This window comes from Hemicordylus capensis, chromosome 2 (assembly GCF_027244095.1).
Source record: "Hemicordylus capensis ecotype Gifberg chromosome 2, rHemCap1.1.pri, whole genome shotgun sequence".
In the NCBI taxonomy this organism is placed as follows: Eukaryota; Metazoa; Chordata; class Lepidosauria; order Squamata; family Cordylidae; genus Hemicordylus; species Hemicordylus capensis.
In genome coordinates this window covers 307,619,237-307,641,716 of record NC_069658.1, presented here as the reverse complement: position 1 = coordinate 307,641,716, position 22,480 = coordinate 307,619,237, and the positions used below count along the sequence as shown (strand labels likewise).

At 39.4% G+C, this 22,480-nt stretch overlaps 1 protein-coding gene across 6 annotated transcripts in view; it reads left to right on the top strand.

The window, feature by feature from the left end:
* CACNA2D3 (calcium voltage-gated channel auxiliary subunit alpha2delta 3) overlaps nt 1-22,480 on the top strand; it is an 878,040-nt gene that overhangs the window by 610,158 nt on the left and 245,402 nt on the right. For 4 of the 6 annotated variants that reach the window (XM_053293290.1, XM_053293294.1, XM_053293292.1 and 1 more), the window contains one exon: nt 15,813-15,830. The exons of the other annotated variants lie outside the window; for them this stretch is intronic. In XM_053293290.1, the coding sequence (XP_053149265.1) occupies nt 15,813-15,830 (18 nt within the window). The remainder of the gene's footprint in view (nt 1-15,812; nt 15,831-22,480) is intronic. 6 annotated transcript variants of the gene reach the window in all.

Here is a 22,480-nt window from a genome sequence, read left to right as displayed (position 1 = left end):
AAGAGAAAATCTACATCAGTGATCTGAGTCAAACTAGTGGCCACATTTATAAGGGCAAGAGTGTTTCATTACAAGGGAGAGCCTCATTAAACATAATGATGAAAATGCTATAAGAGTCTAAAGCCTCATTTTACTCTCTGAAATAAAGCTGTTCCGCTCATCCAGCTAATGATTTGAGGTTTATGACATCTTTTCATTGCTAGAGTTGTTAAAAACAAAACAAAACTGAACTAGTTCCATAGTGTTGTGGTGCTGTGTGTTAAGATCATAGGCTTAAAGTGGATAAGTAAAGCTCTGTTTAGAGTACGGTGCCTTTACCTTGGTTATTATTATTATTTATTACACTTGTAACTATATTAGTAACACAATAATTTATATGACAGTCTAAAATATGGGTCTATAAAGAAAGGACATTTTGAGAAATTAAGAAATATGCAGATACAGAGCAAGTTGCACTTTATTAAAGATTGCTAAGAATAATATTAAATTGAGACATGTTTTCAGTACAGAGAGTCCCTGAGGCATGATATACTAATGCAGAGGATACCTATATAATCAGCATATGATCTTTGTCATTCTAATGCTTCTGAAGTGACATGTAATGGAGCCAAAGTGGAATGACAACCACACCACACCCATAATGTAAGAACTGTCTCTAAGAACCAGGTCCCAGTCCCACTCTGGGACAGAGTCAAAATTAAACTCTAAAAACTGTTATGGTTACTTTTAGATTTTATAATAATCAGAGTTATAAATGTTCCTGAGGTGATCTGAAACTTGGGTGGAGGAAGACAGCTAAGAGTGTGCAAAAGGGTGGAACGTGATCGAAGGGTGTTAGGAGCCAGGGAATATAGCTCTTTGGAAGTGTGGAAAAAGGCAACACATTGATGCTGCGGGAATGGGAAGCAAAGTAAACTTTGTCAAAAAGCCAAAAGCCAAGCAGAATGAATGAGCAGGAGCCATTAGGCACAAGAGATCTAGGATGTGTGGTAGGATGGTAATTTTTAAAAAACCATTTCACGTAAAAAATCTGCATGTTTGAAAGAGAATGTCAGAGTTGAGAATAATGTTTCCTATGATTATGCAGGATGTGGAAATAGAATTCAGTGAAAGATTCTAGGTTGTGTTCCCAGTATCCTTCAGGATATAGACAGTATTGATATATCTAGTATTAGAATATGGAACACATTTTCCAATAATAATGATGATGATGATGATGACGATGACAACAACAACAATAAAAAGCAACTTTACTGGGAACAGCCTATATTCTGCGACGATATCTATAACAGCAACAACATTGACAATAAAATTCAGCAATCCCAGGTCCTTGGGAAGGACTCGATGTCTGGATAAAACAAACCAGTCAATAACACCTCTCTGACTGTGTAAATAAATAAATAAATAAATAAATAATTGAGATTGAAATTGAAAGTCTGTGGCAGAAGAAGACCAAAATAATCCCAGTGGTAATTGGTGCCCTAGGTGCAATTCCAAAACAACTTGAAGAGCACCTCAACACCATAGGGGCCACAGAAATCACCATCAGCCAATTACAAAAAGCAACTTTACTGAGAACAGCCTATATTCTGCGACAATATCTATAATAACAGCAACAACATTGATAATAAAATGCAGCCATCCCAGGTCCTTGGGAAGGACTTGATGTCTGGATAAAACAAACCAGTCAATAATACCTGTCTGACTATGTGTGTGTAAATAAATAAATAAATAAATAATATGGTTCATTACAGTACATTGTTGTACATGGAGAGGTCATTCACACAGTCAAAAATTGTGTTCTTCCCAGGTTAGGGAGCTGTGTGTACTTCCAATTTTCAGTTGTGTGGAAGCAAGGTAGGAGAAAAACCTGGGTAGTTTTTCCTCCTCCCATGCTTCCACACAATCACTTCTACCCAGGTTTTCCTCTTACCTTGCTTCCACACAACCGAATATTGGAAGCACACCCAGCTCCAAAACCTGAGCAGAACACAGTTTTTGATTTTGTGAATGACCTCCTAGATTATTCTGCTCGAGATGAAGTTAGAATTCAGATCTGGAATTGGAATTTGTTTAATCACATGAATCAATTGTCCTATATTTCTAGCCTCTTGACTGATTTGTTTCATTAGCATAACTCTGTTTACAAGGAGAAGCAATTATTTATTATTGTGGCTTGTAACTAAACTTTGTATTTCTGAGTAACAAATTCAATCTTTTCTGTAAATACTTATATGCTCATTAGAGAGAATATTGCTACTGTATGCAATTAAAATGACATTACTACAAGTTTGGTTTCAATTTATTTTAAACTAAAGGACATTTTATTCAAAGGACAATAAATAGGTGCAACTTTAACTTTTGTTTTTTACCAGTTTCAGAATAAATACTGATTTTCAAGGTACTTGTTTGGTCCTTAGGAGCTGAAGCTACAAAGTGTTTTTAGTTTAGTTTTCACCTTTGCTATTGTTGAAAAATTGTTGAAAGACACCTTCATTTTTAAATGTTTTTGACCTACTTCCCCCACAGACCTGCCTTCCCCGCAGAAGTCCAATGATGTCCTCTTTGGCATGCCAGGGCATGCCCGCATGATCCATGCTGCTCAAAGCAGTGCTGATCACTGGAGGCCAAGAAAATGAATCCCAGCCTCCAGGAATCCCAAAATGGGGGATTCCCCCCTGAGTCAGGCACTCTAGGCACTCACAACCTGAATCCTGGCTAAAGGCCGGGGTGAAAAGGCGGTTTAGGTGGGGCAGCAGTGCTGGGATCAGCCTTGATCCCATGCGCAGCCCAGCCCAGACTGGGCTACCCTAGCCTGGATTAGGCTGCTTGTGAGAATAGCTTCATTGTTTTTTCATGAAAGTGATGCAAAAGATCCCCAAACCTGATCCCCAGAAGATTCCCAAAGCTTTTAAGGTTTCAGGCAACTGTGCAGTCACTGAACTAGCTAATGAAGCTCAGGAAGCTCCAGAGCCTTAAGAAATTAGTGCTGAGCTTATCTGACCAACTTAGAGAAGCTTCCTAAATTGCATTAGCTAAACCTTAAGCAGTGTCTCTTAAAAAAATTTCTGTAAGTTCTCCCAATGTGCACAAACCTGTTCAGAGACCCTTTTATGAGCCTCCAAACAGGTTCACACACACACACACACACACACACACACACACACACACACACACAGGTACTTCCTGTGACTTCCAGTCCAACGAGGGAACAGGGTGGCAATGAGTTACGCTGTCGCCCCACTGGACCCTTTTGAAGTGGAGCGCCAGCAGGGTAACTGTGGCGGGAAGGGTAAGAGCACCCTCCCCTGCCCTTATCCCCCCCACTTTTGAGCCATCCCCTGCCGGTTCCGTGCACATCCCTACTCCTCAACCACTGTGATTGGTAACAGCACCCTATTCAGCACCCTAATCAGCACCCCATTCACATGGGCTAAAGAGAGGGCTTACAAAGAGTATCTAAAACAACTTTGGCTAAGCTGTGGTCCTTCGAAGTTGGGCTGAGATGCTCAGGGAGTACCAAGGGATTCCTTTGTTGCACTTTGTAGATGTCTACTTCCTTGGAGCCTCAACAGTTCGCCTTCAGAGGACTCCCAATGATTAGTGTCCAGGATTTGGGTGAAAAGCAGAGGAATATTTTTAGTTTTCATGTCATTTGCTTACATGCTTGACAGAAGGTTCTCTTATTGAACATGCAAATTTATACTAAAAATCAGTGTTCATGAAAATTCAGTTTAACTCTACTTGGAATTGCTTAATTCTTTAAACATTATATTGTGCACCCCATCTCATTTTGGTATATGAAATGAAGATGTTGTTCAGGGAACTTTATCTCAGAAAACAATTATTGTTTCTAGAATATAGTAGAATATATTCTATTGCTTCTCAGTGTATGTCATTTGTGGGTTGCTGCTCAATGTATAGTAAACCACAGCCTCTGGTTTTAATTACAGTCTATGTGGTATTGTTTTATTTTGACTTCATTAACATAGCTTTTCTCTCCCTTGTTTTAATAAACTTTTGAAAATTAGGTTTAGGAATGGAAATTTTGATATTTGATTCCTATTTTGCTTTACAGCCTTCCTATAGCAACAACCCTATTTTCTGCTGAAAGGAATACTTTTAAAAGGCAATTTTTAAAATAGAAATATTTCTGTTCACATTCTGATACATTCTTGGCTAGAAAATATCATTGATTGTAAAATAGCCAATGATTCATTAAAAGCAGTCATATTTTTAAAATCATGAATAGTATATCCATAGCATAAGAATATACAGAATCTGAAAGAGGGAGCAATATTATTATGTTAATAACAATGCTTTAAAAGTTGCTTATTTAGTGCTTTAAATATTTAACATGGTATACAATACAGTATATTGAATTATCAAATCAATATTAACTCTGTTATGTGGGTCACTTTCCCCTACACAGAACTGCAGAGAGTAGTAGGTGAGTGGGAAGGGAATACTATGTATAAATTGAAAGTTTTCAAGATTCTGTTTAGATATATACTGTAATTTCAATCCAAAGTAAATTAATCACAGGGAAATTAGAAATAAAGGACAAAATGCTGACAATGAGTGGTTTAATCTATAAGCTGTATGGCAACTTAGTTGGTATATATACCATAATAATGAACTATTCTGCATGGCTAAAAGATGTGTGTGTGTGAGAGAGAGAGAGAATGGGGTGGGGAGGAAAGGGAGCGAGGGAGAACATAGTAACAAAGGAAGCTGGTACTTTCAATTAATTTTTTTTTAAAAAATTATGAACGTTTCTGGACCTGGACAGGGTCTTGTGGCTTTGCCTTGACCTGGAATGATGAGAAGGAAGGTCTGTTTAGCAGTGGAACTGCAGACACCTAGATTTGTGGCTTGCAAGGAGTTGAGGAGACCCAAAATAGTGATTTTAGCTCAGAGATGCTCAGACTTGAGAATCACTAGGACTTATCCACAGAATGTGCACTCTCTCTGGGCTTTCAACGACCACTACCCCCACATCTAGCATCAGACACAGGGGTGTGTGTGTGTGTGTGTTGGGGCCATGAGGCGCGGCCCCTGAAGGGCGGCAGCCTGGTTTTTTTTTAACCCTGTCACCCAATGTTGACTCTGCCACTGGAGACAAGTACACCGGCAAGAAAGGCACTGATTTTCAGCACGGCTCACTTGATTCAATCTGCCTTTTCTCACAATCCATGAGAAGGGCTCCAGAGTGGGCTTTGGGGAAGGTGGGTTAAACCTACCTTCCCCACAGACGATCAAGGTGCTGTTGCTGGGCATACTCCCTGCACGCCCAGATGATTCCCCTCACACCGAGGCAGCGGGGTGGGCCGGGATGACACATCCCAGCCCCTGGAAACACCATGATGAACCATGCAAGTGTGCAGTGCATCATGGGGATCCCCCTCCCGTCCCTTCCCCGGGCTTCCTGCACTCTGGCAGACTTAACCTCATTTCCAAGGACGCTCGCTCCCTTAACCTCATTTCCAAGGGTGGCTATTTAGGTGGGATTGGCCCAATCCTGGCGGTTTACACATGTGTGCAAAACAGGGCTGGATTCCCTTAGCCTGGTTTGTACGTGCATATGAATAGCCTCTAAGAGTCTTATCTGTGGAAGGGAATCTGACCTTGGCTCCTTGGCTTATCTGGATGTTTGCTTGTTAAGAGAGAGAAGCTGAATTTCCACCTCAGTACTTTGACGCTTGTTTTATTCTGGCACATTTTGTATATGCTCAGGAGCGCAGTGAGCCATCAGAGTAGCATTTCCTAGTCCCCTACGGTCACATTAATGACCCGAGGGTATTTAATAAAAGCCTGACCAGAATGACCCATTTCCTTGAATCAAAGGAATGCACTCAGGCAGCGGCTTCCTCATGAGCCACACAGCCAATATTTAATCTGGGGGTGCACTGGGCTTCAATGGGAACAGGTGGGCATGGCAACAGAGCTCTTCCAGGGTATCCCTTTTGTTTCAGTGAAGTTAACCATCTAAATGATCATGGATGTGTGTGCATGTGCGTGTGTGTGTGTCTAGATCTGCCCACTTACCTTACCCACTTATTGACATTCTGCTTGCTCGTGAGCTCCATGTGTGAACTGGCACTTATAAATACGATATGATGACCTTAAAAAAAAAAAAAGACAGTTTCAATAAATTCAGAAAGGTATATACAATTTTAAATGTTTGCTTTTAATCATGGCAATAACGGTAAGAGCATTTTAAAAAAAATTTTACATTTATATCCCACTCTTCCTCCAAGGAGTCCAGAGTGGTGTACATGGTTATTTTTATCCTCAAAACAGCCCTGTGAGGTAGGTTAGGCTGAGAGTTAAGTGACTTTCCCAGAGTTACCCAGTGAATTTCATGGCTGAATGGGGATTTGAACTTGGGTCTTCCCAGTTCTAGTCCAGCACTCTAACCACTACACCATGCTGGCTCTTTCTGATAGCTCGGTTGGAAAATTGGATCTTTATAATACTAATTGGTTCTCTATAATAATAATTTATTGTCTATAATGCAATGTTACAACATGGTATAATACCACAAATCAGTATTTTAAAAGCATAATGGAAAGGGGGAAAGGTAAACAGGAGTGTATTAGCCACCTATGCTAAGTACTCTATAGTTGAAGACCTGAGCCTAGGAATGTGAGAACAGTTTCTGAAACGAACCTGTTCAATATCAAACTGGTTCTGTTTGATGGCTCTATAGCAGTCTGAAACCCACCTCCCAGTTTGGTTTGATATCGAGCCAAGCCTTCAGCCTGTTTAGGGGGTTTGTACTTAATTTTGTTTTCATTACATAAATAGATCTCACTGCTGCTATTCCAGGGGCTTCTCTGAGGCTGGGGGGGGTCTCCAGAAGGGGGGTATCCCCACCAAAAACTAGCTTCCAAATAGCCCAGTTCAGGTGGTCTTAGGCCCATTCTCGTCCTCACCCCTGTGGTGGTGGCCATTTTGGAGGCCGCCGCACATGCCCAATGGGCCTCTGCATGGCTGGGGGGATTGGGAAGCTAATGGAGGCTGGCGAGGGGAGGGGAGCTTCTGGAGCCCTTCTGTGGCCTTGGAGAAACCCCCGGAGTGGCAGCAACGAATTCTATTTCTGTAAAAATAAATTATGATTGTTAGTTAAACTTGCGAACCCCCTGAACAAAACCGGGGGTGGGGGTGGGGTTTCCCAAGGTACATACTTCTATCTGAGCCAGGTTGCGGACCTTAGTGTGTTGTGATTAATATCCTCCAATAGTGAAAAATGAGTATATACTGAGTTCTCTTCTAAGCTGCTTTAATATTTCCCAATGTTCAAGACATTCAAATGTGCATCCCCACCACCTCTAAAAAGTTGCCAGTTTTTATTAACTTGAGCTACAGCCCTCCATATACTTACATGCGAGTCCCATTGAACTCAGTGGAGCTTCCAAGTGGACATAATCTGTTTTACGGAATGTTTTTAAAAATGAATAATAACAGATACAAGATGTAGAAAAAGGTTAAAGCCACAATTATTTTTATTTGCAGAATCTATTTTACAAATGTAAGATGATAATGTGAACCATATATTTTAGAAAGCTGGATTAAAAATGCTGGCAATGAAGAAGGCAACAGATGACATATAATACTTTGGGCTTGGGCAAAAGCATGAAAAAGACATAATTTCCACTTGATGTAGTAAAGGAACTGCTACATTATGCTTTTAAGGATTAGAAAGCTCATGAAGTCTTTTCTTTTTTCAAAATCTTTGTCTTGGCACAGTTTGAGGAAACCACTGGAGTCAATAGTACCCACTGGGTTTTACAGAGATAAGCGATTTTTATGTTCTGCTGTAAAGGATCAGCCTTGAAAACTTGCTTTTACAGTTAGAAAAATTGTTTCTTGTGGCCTCTCAAAAGGATAGTGTCAGTCAAAGCACCAAAAGTAATTTCAAAAGAATTCTAACCAGGTTTAACGCAAGTTGCTTATGCTTCTTGCAGCTAGCCTCTAAATAAACCAGCATCAGAACAAAGATTTATCACAATGACTGGTACTGCAGAGAAAAGTTCTTGAACTTGCAGATTCTAGAGGAACAGTGACGAAGTACTTGTCTGCAAACTGTAATGGAAAATATCTCAGAAATGTTGACCCTGGTATTTTTAATGCATGCTTTGCCTTCTAATCCATCAAAGAAAAAGAAAAAACCCAAATAAATCAAAATGTTGCTTTATATAAAAGACCTTCTAAGCATTAGAAGTGTAAATGCAGGGCCTGATCCTCCAAAGCACTTGCAAAGCACAAGGTGAAGCTTTATAACTTGCCATGGATATTGAAAGAAAATAATCTCTTCTTCCCTTCAGTTATTTGATTCAATATTGGCCTAGAAACTAACGATCCTTTTGCATATAATCTTTTCAACTGAAATTTCATAGTGCCCCCTTCCCTCACCCACCTGGAAGATGTTAAGATAAAATTAATCAGTCTAGTTGGCTGATCTAGTTTGCTGTCCACTCTGCAAACGTAAGGATTAGTGAAGGAATTTGGGCCCTGAGGGAGGGAGGGCAACAGCTTACTCTTCACTTTCCCCCTTCTACTTCTCCCAAGAAAAAAGTGAGAAGGCAGGGGCCCATCTTCACTTTTTGTCCCAGGGCCCACTCCAACCTTGCTATGCTGCTGCTGAAAGGAGTTAAGTATAAATTAACCAGCTTAACCCACGCAAGGCATCTGCACGCTAGTACTTCATTGCTCTCCTCACTCCCTGCCACAGCCTCCCTCACGTCGGAGATCTCTCCACCCTCACCTGCTCTTCCTCCATCCTATTGCTTCCATCCCCCTCACCCCTCTTGGTCACTCCTCCATCCCTTTACTCCATCCCCCTCATGCCTCTTGGTCGTGGCTGCAGAGTTGCTGGCACCTATTAGCCAAGCTGCAGCCCTCTATCTCCAGAGACCCTTCTTCTCCTGAAAGGGCTCTTTCTTCCCTCACGACCCCTCTCTTCGCAAACCCCTGCCCACTATCCTTTTATATATATATATTCCTCTCCTCAACAATCAAGAACATCTTCCAACCAGTAACAGTTGCATCCCAACTGACCTTAAGCATCACAGGCTCCTTCCTATCTGCATATGGAATCCCCACTGCCCAATCACCATGGTGCTTCTGATTTCATAGGCTCCTTCTCTCTATCTGCATATGGAATCCCCACTGCTCAATCAAGTGCTTTGGCTCAAGAACTCTCACGAGAGCTGCCACACATGGGACTAGCCACAGGTATGCTTTAGAGAATTATAAATATAGATTATATGTTCCTGTGTTTAGGAACAAAAGAACCATGAAAGATGCCTATGTGACAACTAGTTTTCTATTAAGAGAGAACTGGAATGCTGACATATTTCTCTTAGAAAGTTCTGCTTGTTCATAATAAGTTTTAGGATAAGGAAGGGGACCATTTCGATGGATGTCATGTTGCCTACGGGCCCCTCACTTGACTCTTCTCTTTACAGTATGTAAGAACTATGCTCCTTGAACTAACGTGCCTTGAAATTACTTTTCATGTGAAGCTCCTTTCATATATGGTTGAAAAGAATGCTTTAGAGAGATGGTTCACAGCTGCCTGTTCTGGATGGGGTTACACTCTCCCTGAAAGATAGGTACATTAGGAGTGCTCCTGGATGCAAAACTCTCTCTGGTTTCTTAGGTGGAGGCAGTGGCCAGGAGCGCTTTTAATTAGCTTCATCTGATATGTCAACTGAGTTCATTTCTGGAGGAAAATGACATTAAAACAGTGGTACATATGCTGGTAACCTCCAGGCTTGACTACTGTAATGCACTCTACATGGGGCTGCCTTTGTACATTGTCCAGAAACTACAATTTGTATAGAATGCGGCAGCCAGACTGGTCTCTGGGACAATCCAAAGGACCATATAACAAAGATTTTAAAAGGACTGATATGTTTCCAAGCAAAATACAAGGTGCTGGTTATTACCTATAAAGCCCTCAACAGCTTGAGTCCAGGGTAATACTTAATAAGAGAGACCCTTCTTTGTCATGAACCCTTTCATGAGAGATATTAAGATAATCTGGGGAGGTCAGATTAATGTTGCCACCAGCTCATGGCCCCAGCTCATTTGATGGCAGTTTGGGACCCGGCCTTCTCTGTGGCTGCCCCAGGGCTTTGGAGTATGCTCCCTCTCAAAATAAGAGCACCTCCACGTCAGACTGCTTTTAGGAAGACCCTCTAGATGCACCTGTATTCTCAGGCTTTTAACTGAAAATTAATTTTAAAGTGGCCAATTGTTTATCTCTCATGAAATTGTTTTTAACTATTTTATTCTGTTAAATTGTTTTGTTTTTACACTTTTATATGTGTTGTGTTTTAAATTGTGTATATGATCTCGAGATACACATATCAGGTGATATGTAACTATGATCAGAGAGACAGAGGCTCTCTCTCTCATGCATACCCTGAGTGAAAACCAAACTCATGTTCATGGGTGTATTTCCAAAATTGGAGCTTTGTACACTCTGTAGTATCCTTATATGGCTTATGCCTAATCTATATACTGAGATGTGAAAAGTCCTCTGATAAGGGGCAATCCATGACACTGTATATAGTGAATATATAGCATAGCATAGTCTTTATTTCGGTCTTTGACCAGCACAATGAATATATTGGGCCCTGAGCCATATAACCACCCTGAGCCATTTTGGAAGGGCAGTATATAAATCAAACAAACAAACAAACAATCACTTAAGTGAGCATGTATATTTTGTGCATTCATTTTATACAACCGTTTTCAATAGATCTGGGTTTAGGAACATAGGAACATAGGAAACTGCCATATACTGAGTCAGATCATTGGTCTATCTAGCTCAGTATTGTCTTCACAGACTGGCAGCGGCTTCTCCAAGGTGGCAGGCAGGAATCTCTTTCAGCCCTATCTTGGAGAAGCCAGGGAGGGAACTTGAAACCTCCTGCTCTTCCCAGAGCGGCTTCATCCCCTGAGAGGAATATCTTGTAGTACTCACACATCAAGTCTCCCATTCATATGCGAGCAGGGCAGACCCTGCTTAGCTATGGGGACAAGTCATGCTTGCTACCACAAGACCAACTCTCCTCCTCTCCTCTTTCACTTCCATGTTTGTATTTCTTCATATAAACGTTGCATTGTCTCAAAAATTCTGACTCCGCAAGTAAATGTGAAATTGAAGAATGTGAAATATTAAGAGAGAAAATGATTAAATATTTAAATGAACATTTTTTCCCTTGTGGTTTTAATATGTTAATGATATAAAGAGATCTAGACACACACCTACTCACACTTTTTAAAAAGGTACATGGAATTTCGTACTGATCTTCTTTCTACTTGAGCAAAACTCCTGGACATTTGGGTTTTTTAAAAATACTTCATGTATACATTTTTTTACTTTACTTCATTTGCAATTGTATCTTTGCTACAAGTTTTGGGAATGTTAGTAATGACTAGTGAGTATTGTATGGTAATATGAAGGTGTCCATTATGATTCTGGAGATGTGTGTGTCGTATATGTATCCCCTTTGACAATATTTACTATGACAGTTAGTAATCTTTACTGTGACAGTATTTCAGGACAAGATTCTGGAATATGTTCAAATACAAGTCATTCTTAGTACCCATATTATATTTTGATGTATTTAATAGCAATGTGATCTTTCTAAAGAAGCATTCCCATTAAAGGAAACGGGAAGGGCCAAAATAAGTGGACAATTAAATGTCCAATCCATTCAATATAGTACATACTTGTAAATTTTACATGGAATGACCCAAATTTAATTGATATTGTTATTATTCAGAACTATTCATAAAGACAGAGGTGATTAGTTTAAAATTCTTTAAAGTACATGAGTTTACTAGCTTTTGTTCTGGCTCCATAGAAATTAACTCCTGCGATCTTGCTACAGTTTGCCAAACATCTAGAATTTCCATAAGAACTTTTTTCATATCATTTTGCATAAAGTTGTGTTCAAATACAGAGCTGAGCAAAATCTTTGTGATCCAAGTTTTTGTTGAAATTTGAATGGTCAATAAGTCAAAATGCAAGCAAACACAACAATCAAAAGTCTTTTCCAACTTTTTTCCCAACTACTGGTTTCTAATCACTGCTGAGACAGAGCTGTGCAAAAGATCCCAAAGACTCATTTTTAAGATTCTAGGAAACTGTGAAGTCTTTGAAGTCTCTGAAGTCTTCAGGGCACAGCTCTGGAAACCTTTTCACCTTGGGGGACAAGGAAGCTGTGTGTTGCTTGCGATCCTTGTAATAATCCTCTCTTCATTCATATTAATTGGAGTACAGCTACACCTTTTAAGATTTTCTGGACTAACTCCTGTAGCTCTTCTTGACTCTCTAACGTATTCAACATGAGCAGTATGTCCGTTATCATGGACAGTTAAAGCAGCAGAACCCCAGTTCTGTTTTGATCGCCTATCCAGACAAATCAGGATTAATGTTGCTCTGTGAGAGGGCCACAAAATGAGAAAGATTTATAACAAATTACTGTGTATTCTTACTTAACACTGGTTTTAATGAGCACAAAAAATCATTCAGGAAGTGTGTTAGGTGCGGGGGAAAGTTTCCTACATCAGAATGGCATGATTTATGTCTAACCTGCTTGGTAGAGAAACATAAAAAGGCTATGAACACGACCGTGCATGTGGGCCGGCAGAAGGAAAGGCAAGGTCAAACTCACTTCCCTCCAGATAATCAAGAGGATTCTGCTGGGAGAATAGCTCGTACTCCCAGATGATCCGTGCTGCTCTAAGCAGCAGCTGGGATGAGCACAGTGCATTGGGGAGATATCCCCATGAGTTGGGCACTCTAGTCACCCAACTCTGTGTGTTCCTGGGCTGCAAGGAGCCTGAGCACACACACACAACCCCTTGGAGTTAAGGGCATGCTTGCACCCTTAACCCTGGCTAAAAGCCAGGATAAAAAGTAGGTGGGTGGATCCCAGTGCTGTCCACAAGTAGATCCCAGTGCTGCACACAAGCAGCTGAACCTAGGCTAGGCTTCCCTAACCTGGGTTAGGCTGCTCATGAGACTAGCCTTGAAGTCTCCTTCTCTCTCCTGCTATATTTGCTTGAGCTTCTCAAGGCAATATTGCCAAAACAGGGAACTGGGATTGAGAGCCGCTTTATGCAATATTCCCTACATATTCTGTTTTTAAAGCCTGTCCTCCCCAACCCCATCTAGGAATAAGGTTTACAGCAGCATTGTTACCAGCCACGTAACCCTGTTTGCTGGTGAAGTGCAAGAGGCTTACCAAGAAGATATGAAGGAACTCTAAGTGTTAGCTCATTTGGAAAGGAAAACCAAGTTCAGGAATATCACAGCTCCTTTGGTTTGGAACTTTACCTGAGCCATTTCCCACTGGGCTAGTTCAGGGATTACATACTTCCATGGAGAACGATCTTCCTTTGGGGCTTTTGTACTTCTTCCTTTCCATGTCTTAAGTGAAAATAAATGAAATTTCAAGGTGGTAGACAAAAGTATACCCAAAACAGAAGTGGTTTTAAAAAAACAATATTACAAGTAAAATAAAACTAAAGATGATGCTTTAGCTCAGTGAATAAGAAAATGGTTGCCAGTCCCAAATGAGCTCTAAGCCTGCAGATGGGCTCTAAGCCATGTTCAGTCAGATTTGTCATTTTTATCGCAAGCTATTGGCTTTGCTGACTCGTGGCCCTCCACTCCCCAGTAAAGCAGGGTGATGCCTTAGCTCTAGGAAGATGGACAGGGCACCTAGGAGTTATAGTGTCAACTGCCTTGAATGAGATCCCAATTTTAAGAATACACTAGGGTTCAGCAGAATCTCCCCTTTGTGTATCAAGAAATCATTTGGATCAATTAATCTTTGGGATCAGGCCATCCTAACTCCTATATCCCTAAGGACAGAGGTTAAAGGAAACTGTAACTCCAGTTATGGTCAGGTAGTGACTGGTCCATGACAAAGGACCATTCCTACCCACTCACTGATCGCTCCTATGTACCGAGCAGAAAATCAGATCCAGCAGGCAACCTGCCACATGTGTTGAGACTAATACAAAAGAGGGCAGATCCATGGTTGCCATGAAACTGAGTCATACCTGTTATGAAAGTTTCAGGCTAAGCATGGAAATTAAGGTGACTCACAACTATTAGGTCACTGGATCAACACCAAATGAAAGGCTGTTTCCAGTAAATTAAAAAAGAAGAAGAAGCCCAAAGTGCTTACAGAAACCACAACCAATTGAAATCGCAATCAAACAAAATAAACAATATCAGAACTGGAGATGTGGTAGATAATGAATAATCTAAAATTGAGTAAAAACATCCAACAACCAAAAGAAACCAAGAGCCTTGTAGGGTAAAAATCTAAAAAGGAATATTTTTGCCTGATGACATAATCTGGAGTTAATCGATTAGTTTTCCAGATATCCTGTAAGTTATTAGTATAGTGTTGTTAATGAAGTTTGCAGGACTTGTACCTGGAAACAAGGTTTTGGTGTACATTTGCATCACAAAGAAAGGTGGACTTTTTGAGTGCCCAAATTAATCTCCAGTTCAGATTTCGATATCATTTTGAAATTTTAAGGAAATCAGAAGAGCCAGAATTCTTCATATATGTTTTGCACATGTCTATTAGAACCTTTCAGTATTGCCCTACTAATTGGAAATAGAATATTTATGAAGGAAATTGACCATTAATTCACAGTAGAAAATGTTTCATCAGCTATTTCCTTTCTGTAGTATTGATATGGGCCTGTTTTTCAAGGCATGGCCCACACTTGTTCATGTTTTTGACATTTATAATGGAAGCACTTGCCACTGATTCTGAAATGTTTCTTGTGGATTCAGGGGGGCAATTTATGATTGGGAGCTGATGGGTTTTAAGGAAAACGGTGACGCCTCAAGGCAGTGTAACTGATCTACCTGTTAATACCCAACTGTGTTTATTAAACACCATTCATGGTAATTTTTTTGCAGCGAGTACTATGAAATGTAATCATTTTCCTTTAGTTGTGCATTTGTGCACTTGTAGAGTTCTGTTCCTCTATTCTTCACTTTAGTTATAGCTCATGCCATATCCAGTGGGTATATCTATAGAGAATAGGATCAGCATGCATTTTAAAGATAGTGCAAGCTAGCTAGCCAACATTAAGTCTTTCCAAGTTCTGTGGATTTGTACTGTATTAGTTCTCCTACTGAAATCCTGCCCAGTGCTCTCACTGCCATAAATAAGACTTAACAGTATATCATTTCCACTGGATCATGTCCTTATGGCACACATTTCAGTGTGACAGTAGGATTCTGCTAATTCCCATTTACAAAAGTCACCACTGTGTCATTTGCCCAGGCACATGTATGAAGCTCATACTTGCATTTAAAAATGCATACACAATTAAGATTCAAATATTAAAATAGGACCAAAGAGGCAGAGGGACCTTAGAGTTTAGTAAATGACTGGTTTAAAAGAAGCTATTACTTCCACACTGAATTATATTTGTGTACAGGAAGATGGAACTTCACAATTCAAGTGCAATACCATATCTTTTGGGGAAAACTATCCCATTTCTCTAGCACTGTAGCATTTTAACAAATTACATGGTGCTAGTGATATTTAGCAGACAAGCTGTCTTTTAGTAACTGTAGCCCCATGTTTATACAGCAGATTGAATTAATTGGAAATATTTCTCCTGTTCCTTCCTCTTCTTAAATACCTTGGTGATTTTTTTCAATTAATAAAGCAGCTAAACTAGCTTTAATATATCATATCAATTATATAGTGATGGCTTGTTCTATTCTGTTCTTGTTTTTTTTCCAGCTTCCTCAGGCTCAAAAGGTAAACTATTTTCAATCAATACTTACTCAAAGAAATCACCAACTCTTCATGTTTCCACAGTGTTGTGAATATAGTACAATGGTGATCAGTGAAATACTTTACAATGTCGCAGCTGTAATGAACTAGAGAGCTTAACATTGCTTAAATCAAGGCCAGACATTGTGAGCAGTCAAGTCACCCACTGAGTGTTACAATGCAGACACAATGCAAGGGCTATTTTAACAAAATGGAAAAGGAGTGGACTGCTGCTTTATACAATAAAGGAACCATTTTGTTAACACTTTGAAAATAATAGGCAACCATCAAATGGACATAACAGTGACAAAGGAGCCATCCGTAGGCCCTTGCATTTTCATCCCTACCAGAGGAACAATGAAATTCTTGGTATGGTGAGATCTTTCACTGGTCCCTATTGTATTGTCTTATCAAAAGCCTCTCCGTACATCTAACATACAGTTTGTCCAAGGAGGTTTCCATGCAACATGCTGCTGTTGTTGTAGTACAGCTTCTGCTTTGATATGGTATGATCCAGAGCTCCCATTGCATTTCATGATCTCACAATGATAATTGTGGCCAACACAACATATCACTTGATGCCTGTTGCATCATTCTTGTATAACTCACAAATATAATTGAAAAAAACACAAAGATTGCCACATTTTAGAATGCAATTTTGTAATTAGGGTTGTAGTTCTATAGCTACTGAGTTATGTATGATTGCATCAAGAAGGCGATTCTTCTCATACATCAATTTTCTGGTCATTATTCCTGAATTAATGGTCTCACGTTGAAAAGTCATATGTTGACTGTGGTCTTGAGAGCCTTTTTGTTTGGATTACCAGTTTTTGAATAGCATCCTTCTCCACCACCATGAAGCTATACAACCTACCTTATAGACTCAGACAGATTAAAAAACAATGTTAAATCGTCATAATATTCTTTAAAGGACTTCTTCATAGATAGATCTATCAGCACAAGAAGATACACTTAAGTTTTCCCAGTGGTTTTTGTTTTTACTTTAATGTAACTGCAGTGGGGGCCTCTCCAAATCTAATCAGAGAAATGGAATGGGGAGAGGAGATGCTCCTCCTCCCCCCTGCAGGCTGTTTTTCTGATCAAAATGGCCTCCAGCTGCTTTTCCTTTTGCAGTTGAAAATATACATGGATCTAGTACCCTTTTTCCCCCCATAGAAGGGAAGGGGAGAGTCCTAAGCATTCAGGGTTATGGATAATGGTTGCTGAATACTGTTAATAATATTGAAATAAGAAATAAATTACTTTTAAATGTACATTCAGGGCAAGAGCTCTTTAATGAGAATCCATAAAATATAGGTACTGTATCTGGAGATGTATTATTTCATTCACTTGCTGAATTCTTTACTGCTGCTTTTCTTGTCTGTTTTTAAAAGGTTATTAGAATGAATATGTGAAAATCCCTTTCTTATGGAGTATCACGATCAAATACTGCTCCTTGTGCACTTGATAAAAACCACATAGCCAATATATAAGGAGAATACTGCCATGTGATGTTCAGAAAATTTTGTGTATGTGCTTGTGGAAGTCTCTGTTGCAGAATTAGCACCCATTTCAATCCAATGTTAAGTGCAAATTGGATTGTAGATGCTAGTGATAATGCTTTGATTTTTAGATCTGGGGATAAGAAAAATAAGAATGGTTAAACCAACTTTTTAACTTCCAAAGCCCCACTTGTAAATGTTAATGACTCCCTTTAAAAAAAAACACCTAGGAAAACATTCAACTGTACAGAAAATAAATCTGGCTTCATGATACTTCCACATTACCTAAAAACATTATCTAATAACCCATATATTGAAAGATTGGATTCTGGTGGAAGCCCCACTCACATCAATCTATTTGAAAACAGTATAAGTAAATTGTAGAGATGAGCAAAACGTCTGCCATTCAGCTCCTATTAGCTCAGTCACAATCTCCCCCCCCCACCCCATACCCCCCACCAAAACCAAAATGATGGATAGCGGTCATTTTCTGAGCCAATATGAGGCTTGGCAAATGCTCACTCCTTCACTTCCAATTTTCCCTGCCAGACATCCAACCCTTCCAATGCATCCCCATGGCAGTGAAGAGGGAGTGTCCCTACCTACCCCGCAATTTCCATGGCATATTGCCAAGAGTAAACTGTGCACAAGAAGCTTTTCCCGCCCCTTTCCTTGCTGCTTGCATTCTGTTTCTTTGTGGACCAGGAAACTAGGCATACAAGTTGAAAGTTGTAGTCTTTGTGATGAATACTACTCTTGCAACAGTCCTTCCAAATACAAACTCTGTTAGCCCCTAAGTGTTTCTTTCTAGAAAGCAGAACAACAGAGGGACATTTAGAAGAAAAATAGGAGAAAAGGTTTTGCACATGACCTGCACTTCACTCTTGGCATGATGCACACCAGGACAGTTGGGGGAAGGAGCAGGTGGAAAGAAGGAGCCCTTCTTCCCAATCCAGTTCTGGTAGGTTGATGGAGTTTTGTGGGGGGTTGAAGGCTGGTGGGAGAACTGCAGGACAAACATGAACCTCAGGCTCAGAAAGGTGCTTTGGGAGATCAACCTTCCTCTGGGGTAGTGATTTGAACCCAAAAACTAGTTTCTGGCCCAGGGCTTGGAGAACATTGCTGATATCTCTAGTAATTTGCTATATGACTCTGAAAAGCTCTATCACATTGGTAAGCCATGGTTCACATAATATCCTCTAGCTTTGATTAACCTTTCATGGGCCATCTCAGTTGTGTGTCTTGATCTTCATTTTTGAGTTGTAGTTGAACAAGTGATGTCTCTTAGATAATTAAGGTGTCATCTAGTTCATCCAAGTATTAAATTCTAGAGCACATGGAACTTGTTATGCATTCTCATGAGGCCACAGAGCTTTCATAAGTTCTTAATGTGGAGTCACAGATTCTGAAAACCACAAATTAGAAGTGGCAGTGGAACCCCAAAACCTCTTTTGACTGCCAGCATTCAGACTTGGGAAAGTAAAAGTGATTTGTTAAGCCTGTGCATAGATCCCTTTTCCAAAATATTGGAAAAATACAGTTAGTTCCTCCTGCCATTATTAGGGAAAGGGCCTCTTGGTCACTAGGCATTTTTGAGCAACAGCATCTACTTTCCTCTATTTGAAGGATTAAAGAAGGAAATATAGGGGGGAAATGACATGTCAAATGCATTAAACAATAATAAAAGTTGGAGATGTTTTGCTGCAGTGCTCTTCTATATTTGACTTGGAACTCCAAAGCTCCCTTGTGATATTACATACCTTGGAGGGATTGCTTCCACATTGTAATAATACTTTTCTCAACAGGCGCGTTTTTTTTCTGTCATATTTCTATCTCTAGGATAATTCCCTAATTGTCTTCCGGTTGCTGTTGCAAATTTCATATTAGTTTTTAGCATAGTTTTAAACTGAAACTGCTTTTTTTCTAGGCTTAACTACAGCTTCTTCTATGGTTAGCAGATGCTGGTCAATGTAATGGTATTTTTAGTGCTCCCAGCCTAATTTATGTACACTTCTCAAGACACTAGTATCATCTTCATCCACCAATTATTGCAAATTTATTTTCTTCATTTAAAGAAGTTGTTGGTATAAGCTGTAGTCCTAGTCTTCGCAGTGTGGTTGTGAATAGCCATTGTGCAGTATAAACAGCTGCCAGTGCTAAGCGAATATTGTGTAAATGGAATACATAATATATGTGTGCGTGCCTAATGGATTATTTGGCTCAGCAAATCACAAGGCAGTCTTCAAATAGAAACATTTTATAGAGCTACAACATCATTCAGATCTGTATCAAGCAATAGGCAGTTCATACAATGCAAGTCATAGTATGAAATTCTGAGTGGAAATAGAGCATCCTGATTAGTTTTCCCCCACTTTGAATAATATGGAAATATTTAATGTCCAGCTATTTTCCCAACAAACTGGATCATGATGAGAGGCTTTCACATGCAGGGATCTGTTTGCTGTTTGTTTGTTTGAGCAGGACCAGTTTAGGACTCATGCTTGTCTTTATATAAATGACTTGAGACAATTGCTAGTGTACATTTTTCCATATGGTGTCTGAACTTGTACTGTGTTTTTGTTGGAATCTGAGTATCATCTACAAATGTTTTCTGTATAAACATTGTAAATGATCATGTCTCTATAAACATGCTCACTTTAATCTTCAGATGATTCTAGAATAATGTTGCCATCCAAGTTTATTTTTTCCATTCTCTATCTGATAAAACTCTCATATCATCTTGAAGGGTATATTTGTTATTTTGTTTGCATATAAATAGCAATTTTAGTGACAAATGGTAGCTTTTATTTTATACTTTTATTAGCTATATTCTTTGAAGTCCCTTGTCTTGTAATTAAATAAATAGTGCTGTTTTAAATAAAATATATTTTTCAACATGGATCTAACTACCGTAAATTCATACTGAATCAGGAATACTGTGCATGCTGCCTATAACATAATAGTGTATATGAAATTCAATAAATGTTGACATTTATTGTCAACGTTTTGACAATATTGTCAAAAGGAGCTTGTTCGTGATTTGGGGGTCCTTTTGGACTCACGCCTCCTGCTTGAACAGCAAGTAGAGGCTGAGGCCAGAAGTGCTTTTGCCCAGCTTCATCTGATTCGCCAATTACGCCCTTACCTTGATCAGCAAGCATTAATGACAGTGACCCATGCCCTTGTTATCTCCTGCCTAGATTATTGTAACACCCTCTATCTAGGGTTACCTTTGAGGACGATTGGAAAGCTACAACGGGTCCAGAATGCAGCGGCTCACCTACTCATGGGTGCCAGAAAATATGACAGGGTAACACCTCTCCTGCAGTCATTGCACTGGTTGCCTATTTGCTACCGAGTTCAATTTAATGTCCTGTTTTTGACCTTCAAAGTCTTGCGGGGTTTGGCACCTGTCTACCTACAGACCCACCTCTCCCATCCAGTTACATCCCATCCAGTCAGATCTTCTCAAATGGCCCTTTTGTCGGTCCCTGATTTCCGAGAGGTTTGAGGTTCTAGAACCCATGAAAGGGCCTCTTCAGTTGCTGCCCCACTTCTCTGGAACTCCCTTCCCCTTCAGATTCATTTAGCTCTTTCCTTATTGATTTTTAGCTCCTTCCTCATTGATTTTAAAGTCTCTATCCAAGACTTTTCTTTTTCACCAGGCTTTTACCCTGTAATGTATATATTTGGTTTTTTCTTTTTGTTAGTTACTTTAGTTTTTAATTTAGAATGTAATTTTAATGCTGTCTTGCTCTGTATGTTTTTGTGTACCACCCAGAGTCTTTGGAGTTTCTAATAAATGTTTCTAATAAATAAATACATAAATAAATTTACCAGTAATTTTTAGGAGGCCAATGAGAAATACAGTTTATTCTAACATTTACTGGTAAAGGAGAGCATTTGCCATGTTGAGGTGTAAATTGTGAAAACACATCTTGTGATTCAATCATTTCCATCATTCACAGGTACATCAAATGCCTTCAATAAATAATCCATTTTCACTCTGATTTTCATGATTTACCAGTAAATGTCAATATTTATAAATTTTATTTTCATTACTGAGGTCTTTGTGGCAGTTTCTATCATTTTGTATTCCTTACCAAACTCTTTGTGTGGCATTTCTTATAGGATCATCTAAAGTTTAAAGATAGAACAGCAGAAGAAATCAAACTGTTACTTTAAAATTCTGGCCACCAATACAAGAAGAAGAGACATAGCAATTCACTCAGAACTTTTACATGAACTTAACAGTGTGGGGCAACCTTCCAACTTGTAGCTGTTATTGTATAAAGTTCTCTGTGATATCTTGGCCTGGCTATATAAACAGTTAACAATTGCTACAGAATGGCAAATGAATAAAACTGTATTGCTTGAAATGGGTGCAGTATGGACAGTAAAGTTAATGGTTACATAGAGGGTCTGTTAAAAGAGGGAAATTGTGGTGTGGTTGATATTGGCCACATATCATAGGAAGCTGCTTCCCACAAACAGGTTTCCATGTGGAATGGCACCAGTTACCCACACGAGTTTGTGTTCTAGATTGCTGTGGGAGGAGAGCAGTAAGGATCTAGATTTAATGAAGACATTTTGACTGGAAAAATGTGTGGCCCCTTACAGCCTTACAGTTTCATTAAAATGTCTAATCATTAACTCAGAGTAGTAATTAATTTACCCCAGGCTTCATATGTATGTATTCCCTTCTCTTGCTTTCTATCCCACGCTGTCCCTCAAGCATAAGCAATTCCTGTGTAATATCCCACTAGGGTATTGTTTTACTGGCCTTGTTGAAACAGCAGGTTTCAAGATGTGTTATCCTATTCCTGTTGTGAGGTATTTTGTGCTGAACCTATATGAAGCAGAAGGGACTATATATTAGCCATATTAATGAAAGAGAGCCTGCATTGAAAATATAGTTTTGCTTCACTGAAAACATTATTTGTCTTTTCCCAAACGTTTTTAGAACCCGCCTGTGGCAATATCTGTTCTCCTAAAGTTCCCAGCAGTTTCTTTTTTCTTTTGCTTTTGATTCTTAACTTATTTGAGCAAGTTATTCTGTCCTTTTTATCCTGACACTATCCTGTTTCAAAAATCTAGGCACATCATATATAATTCTTTGCTTCATTTACTTGT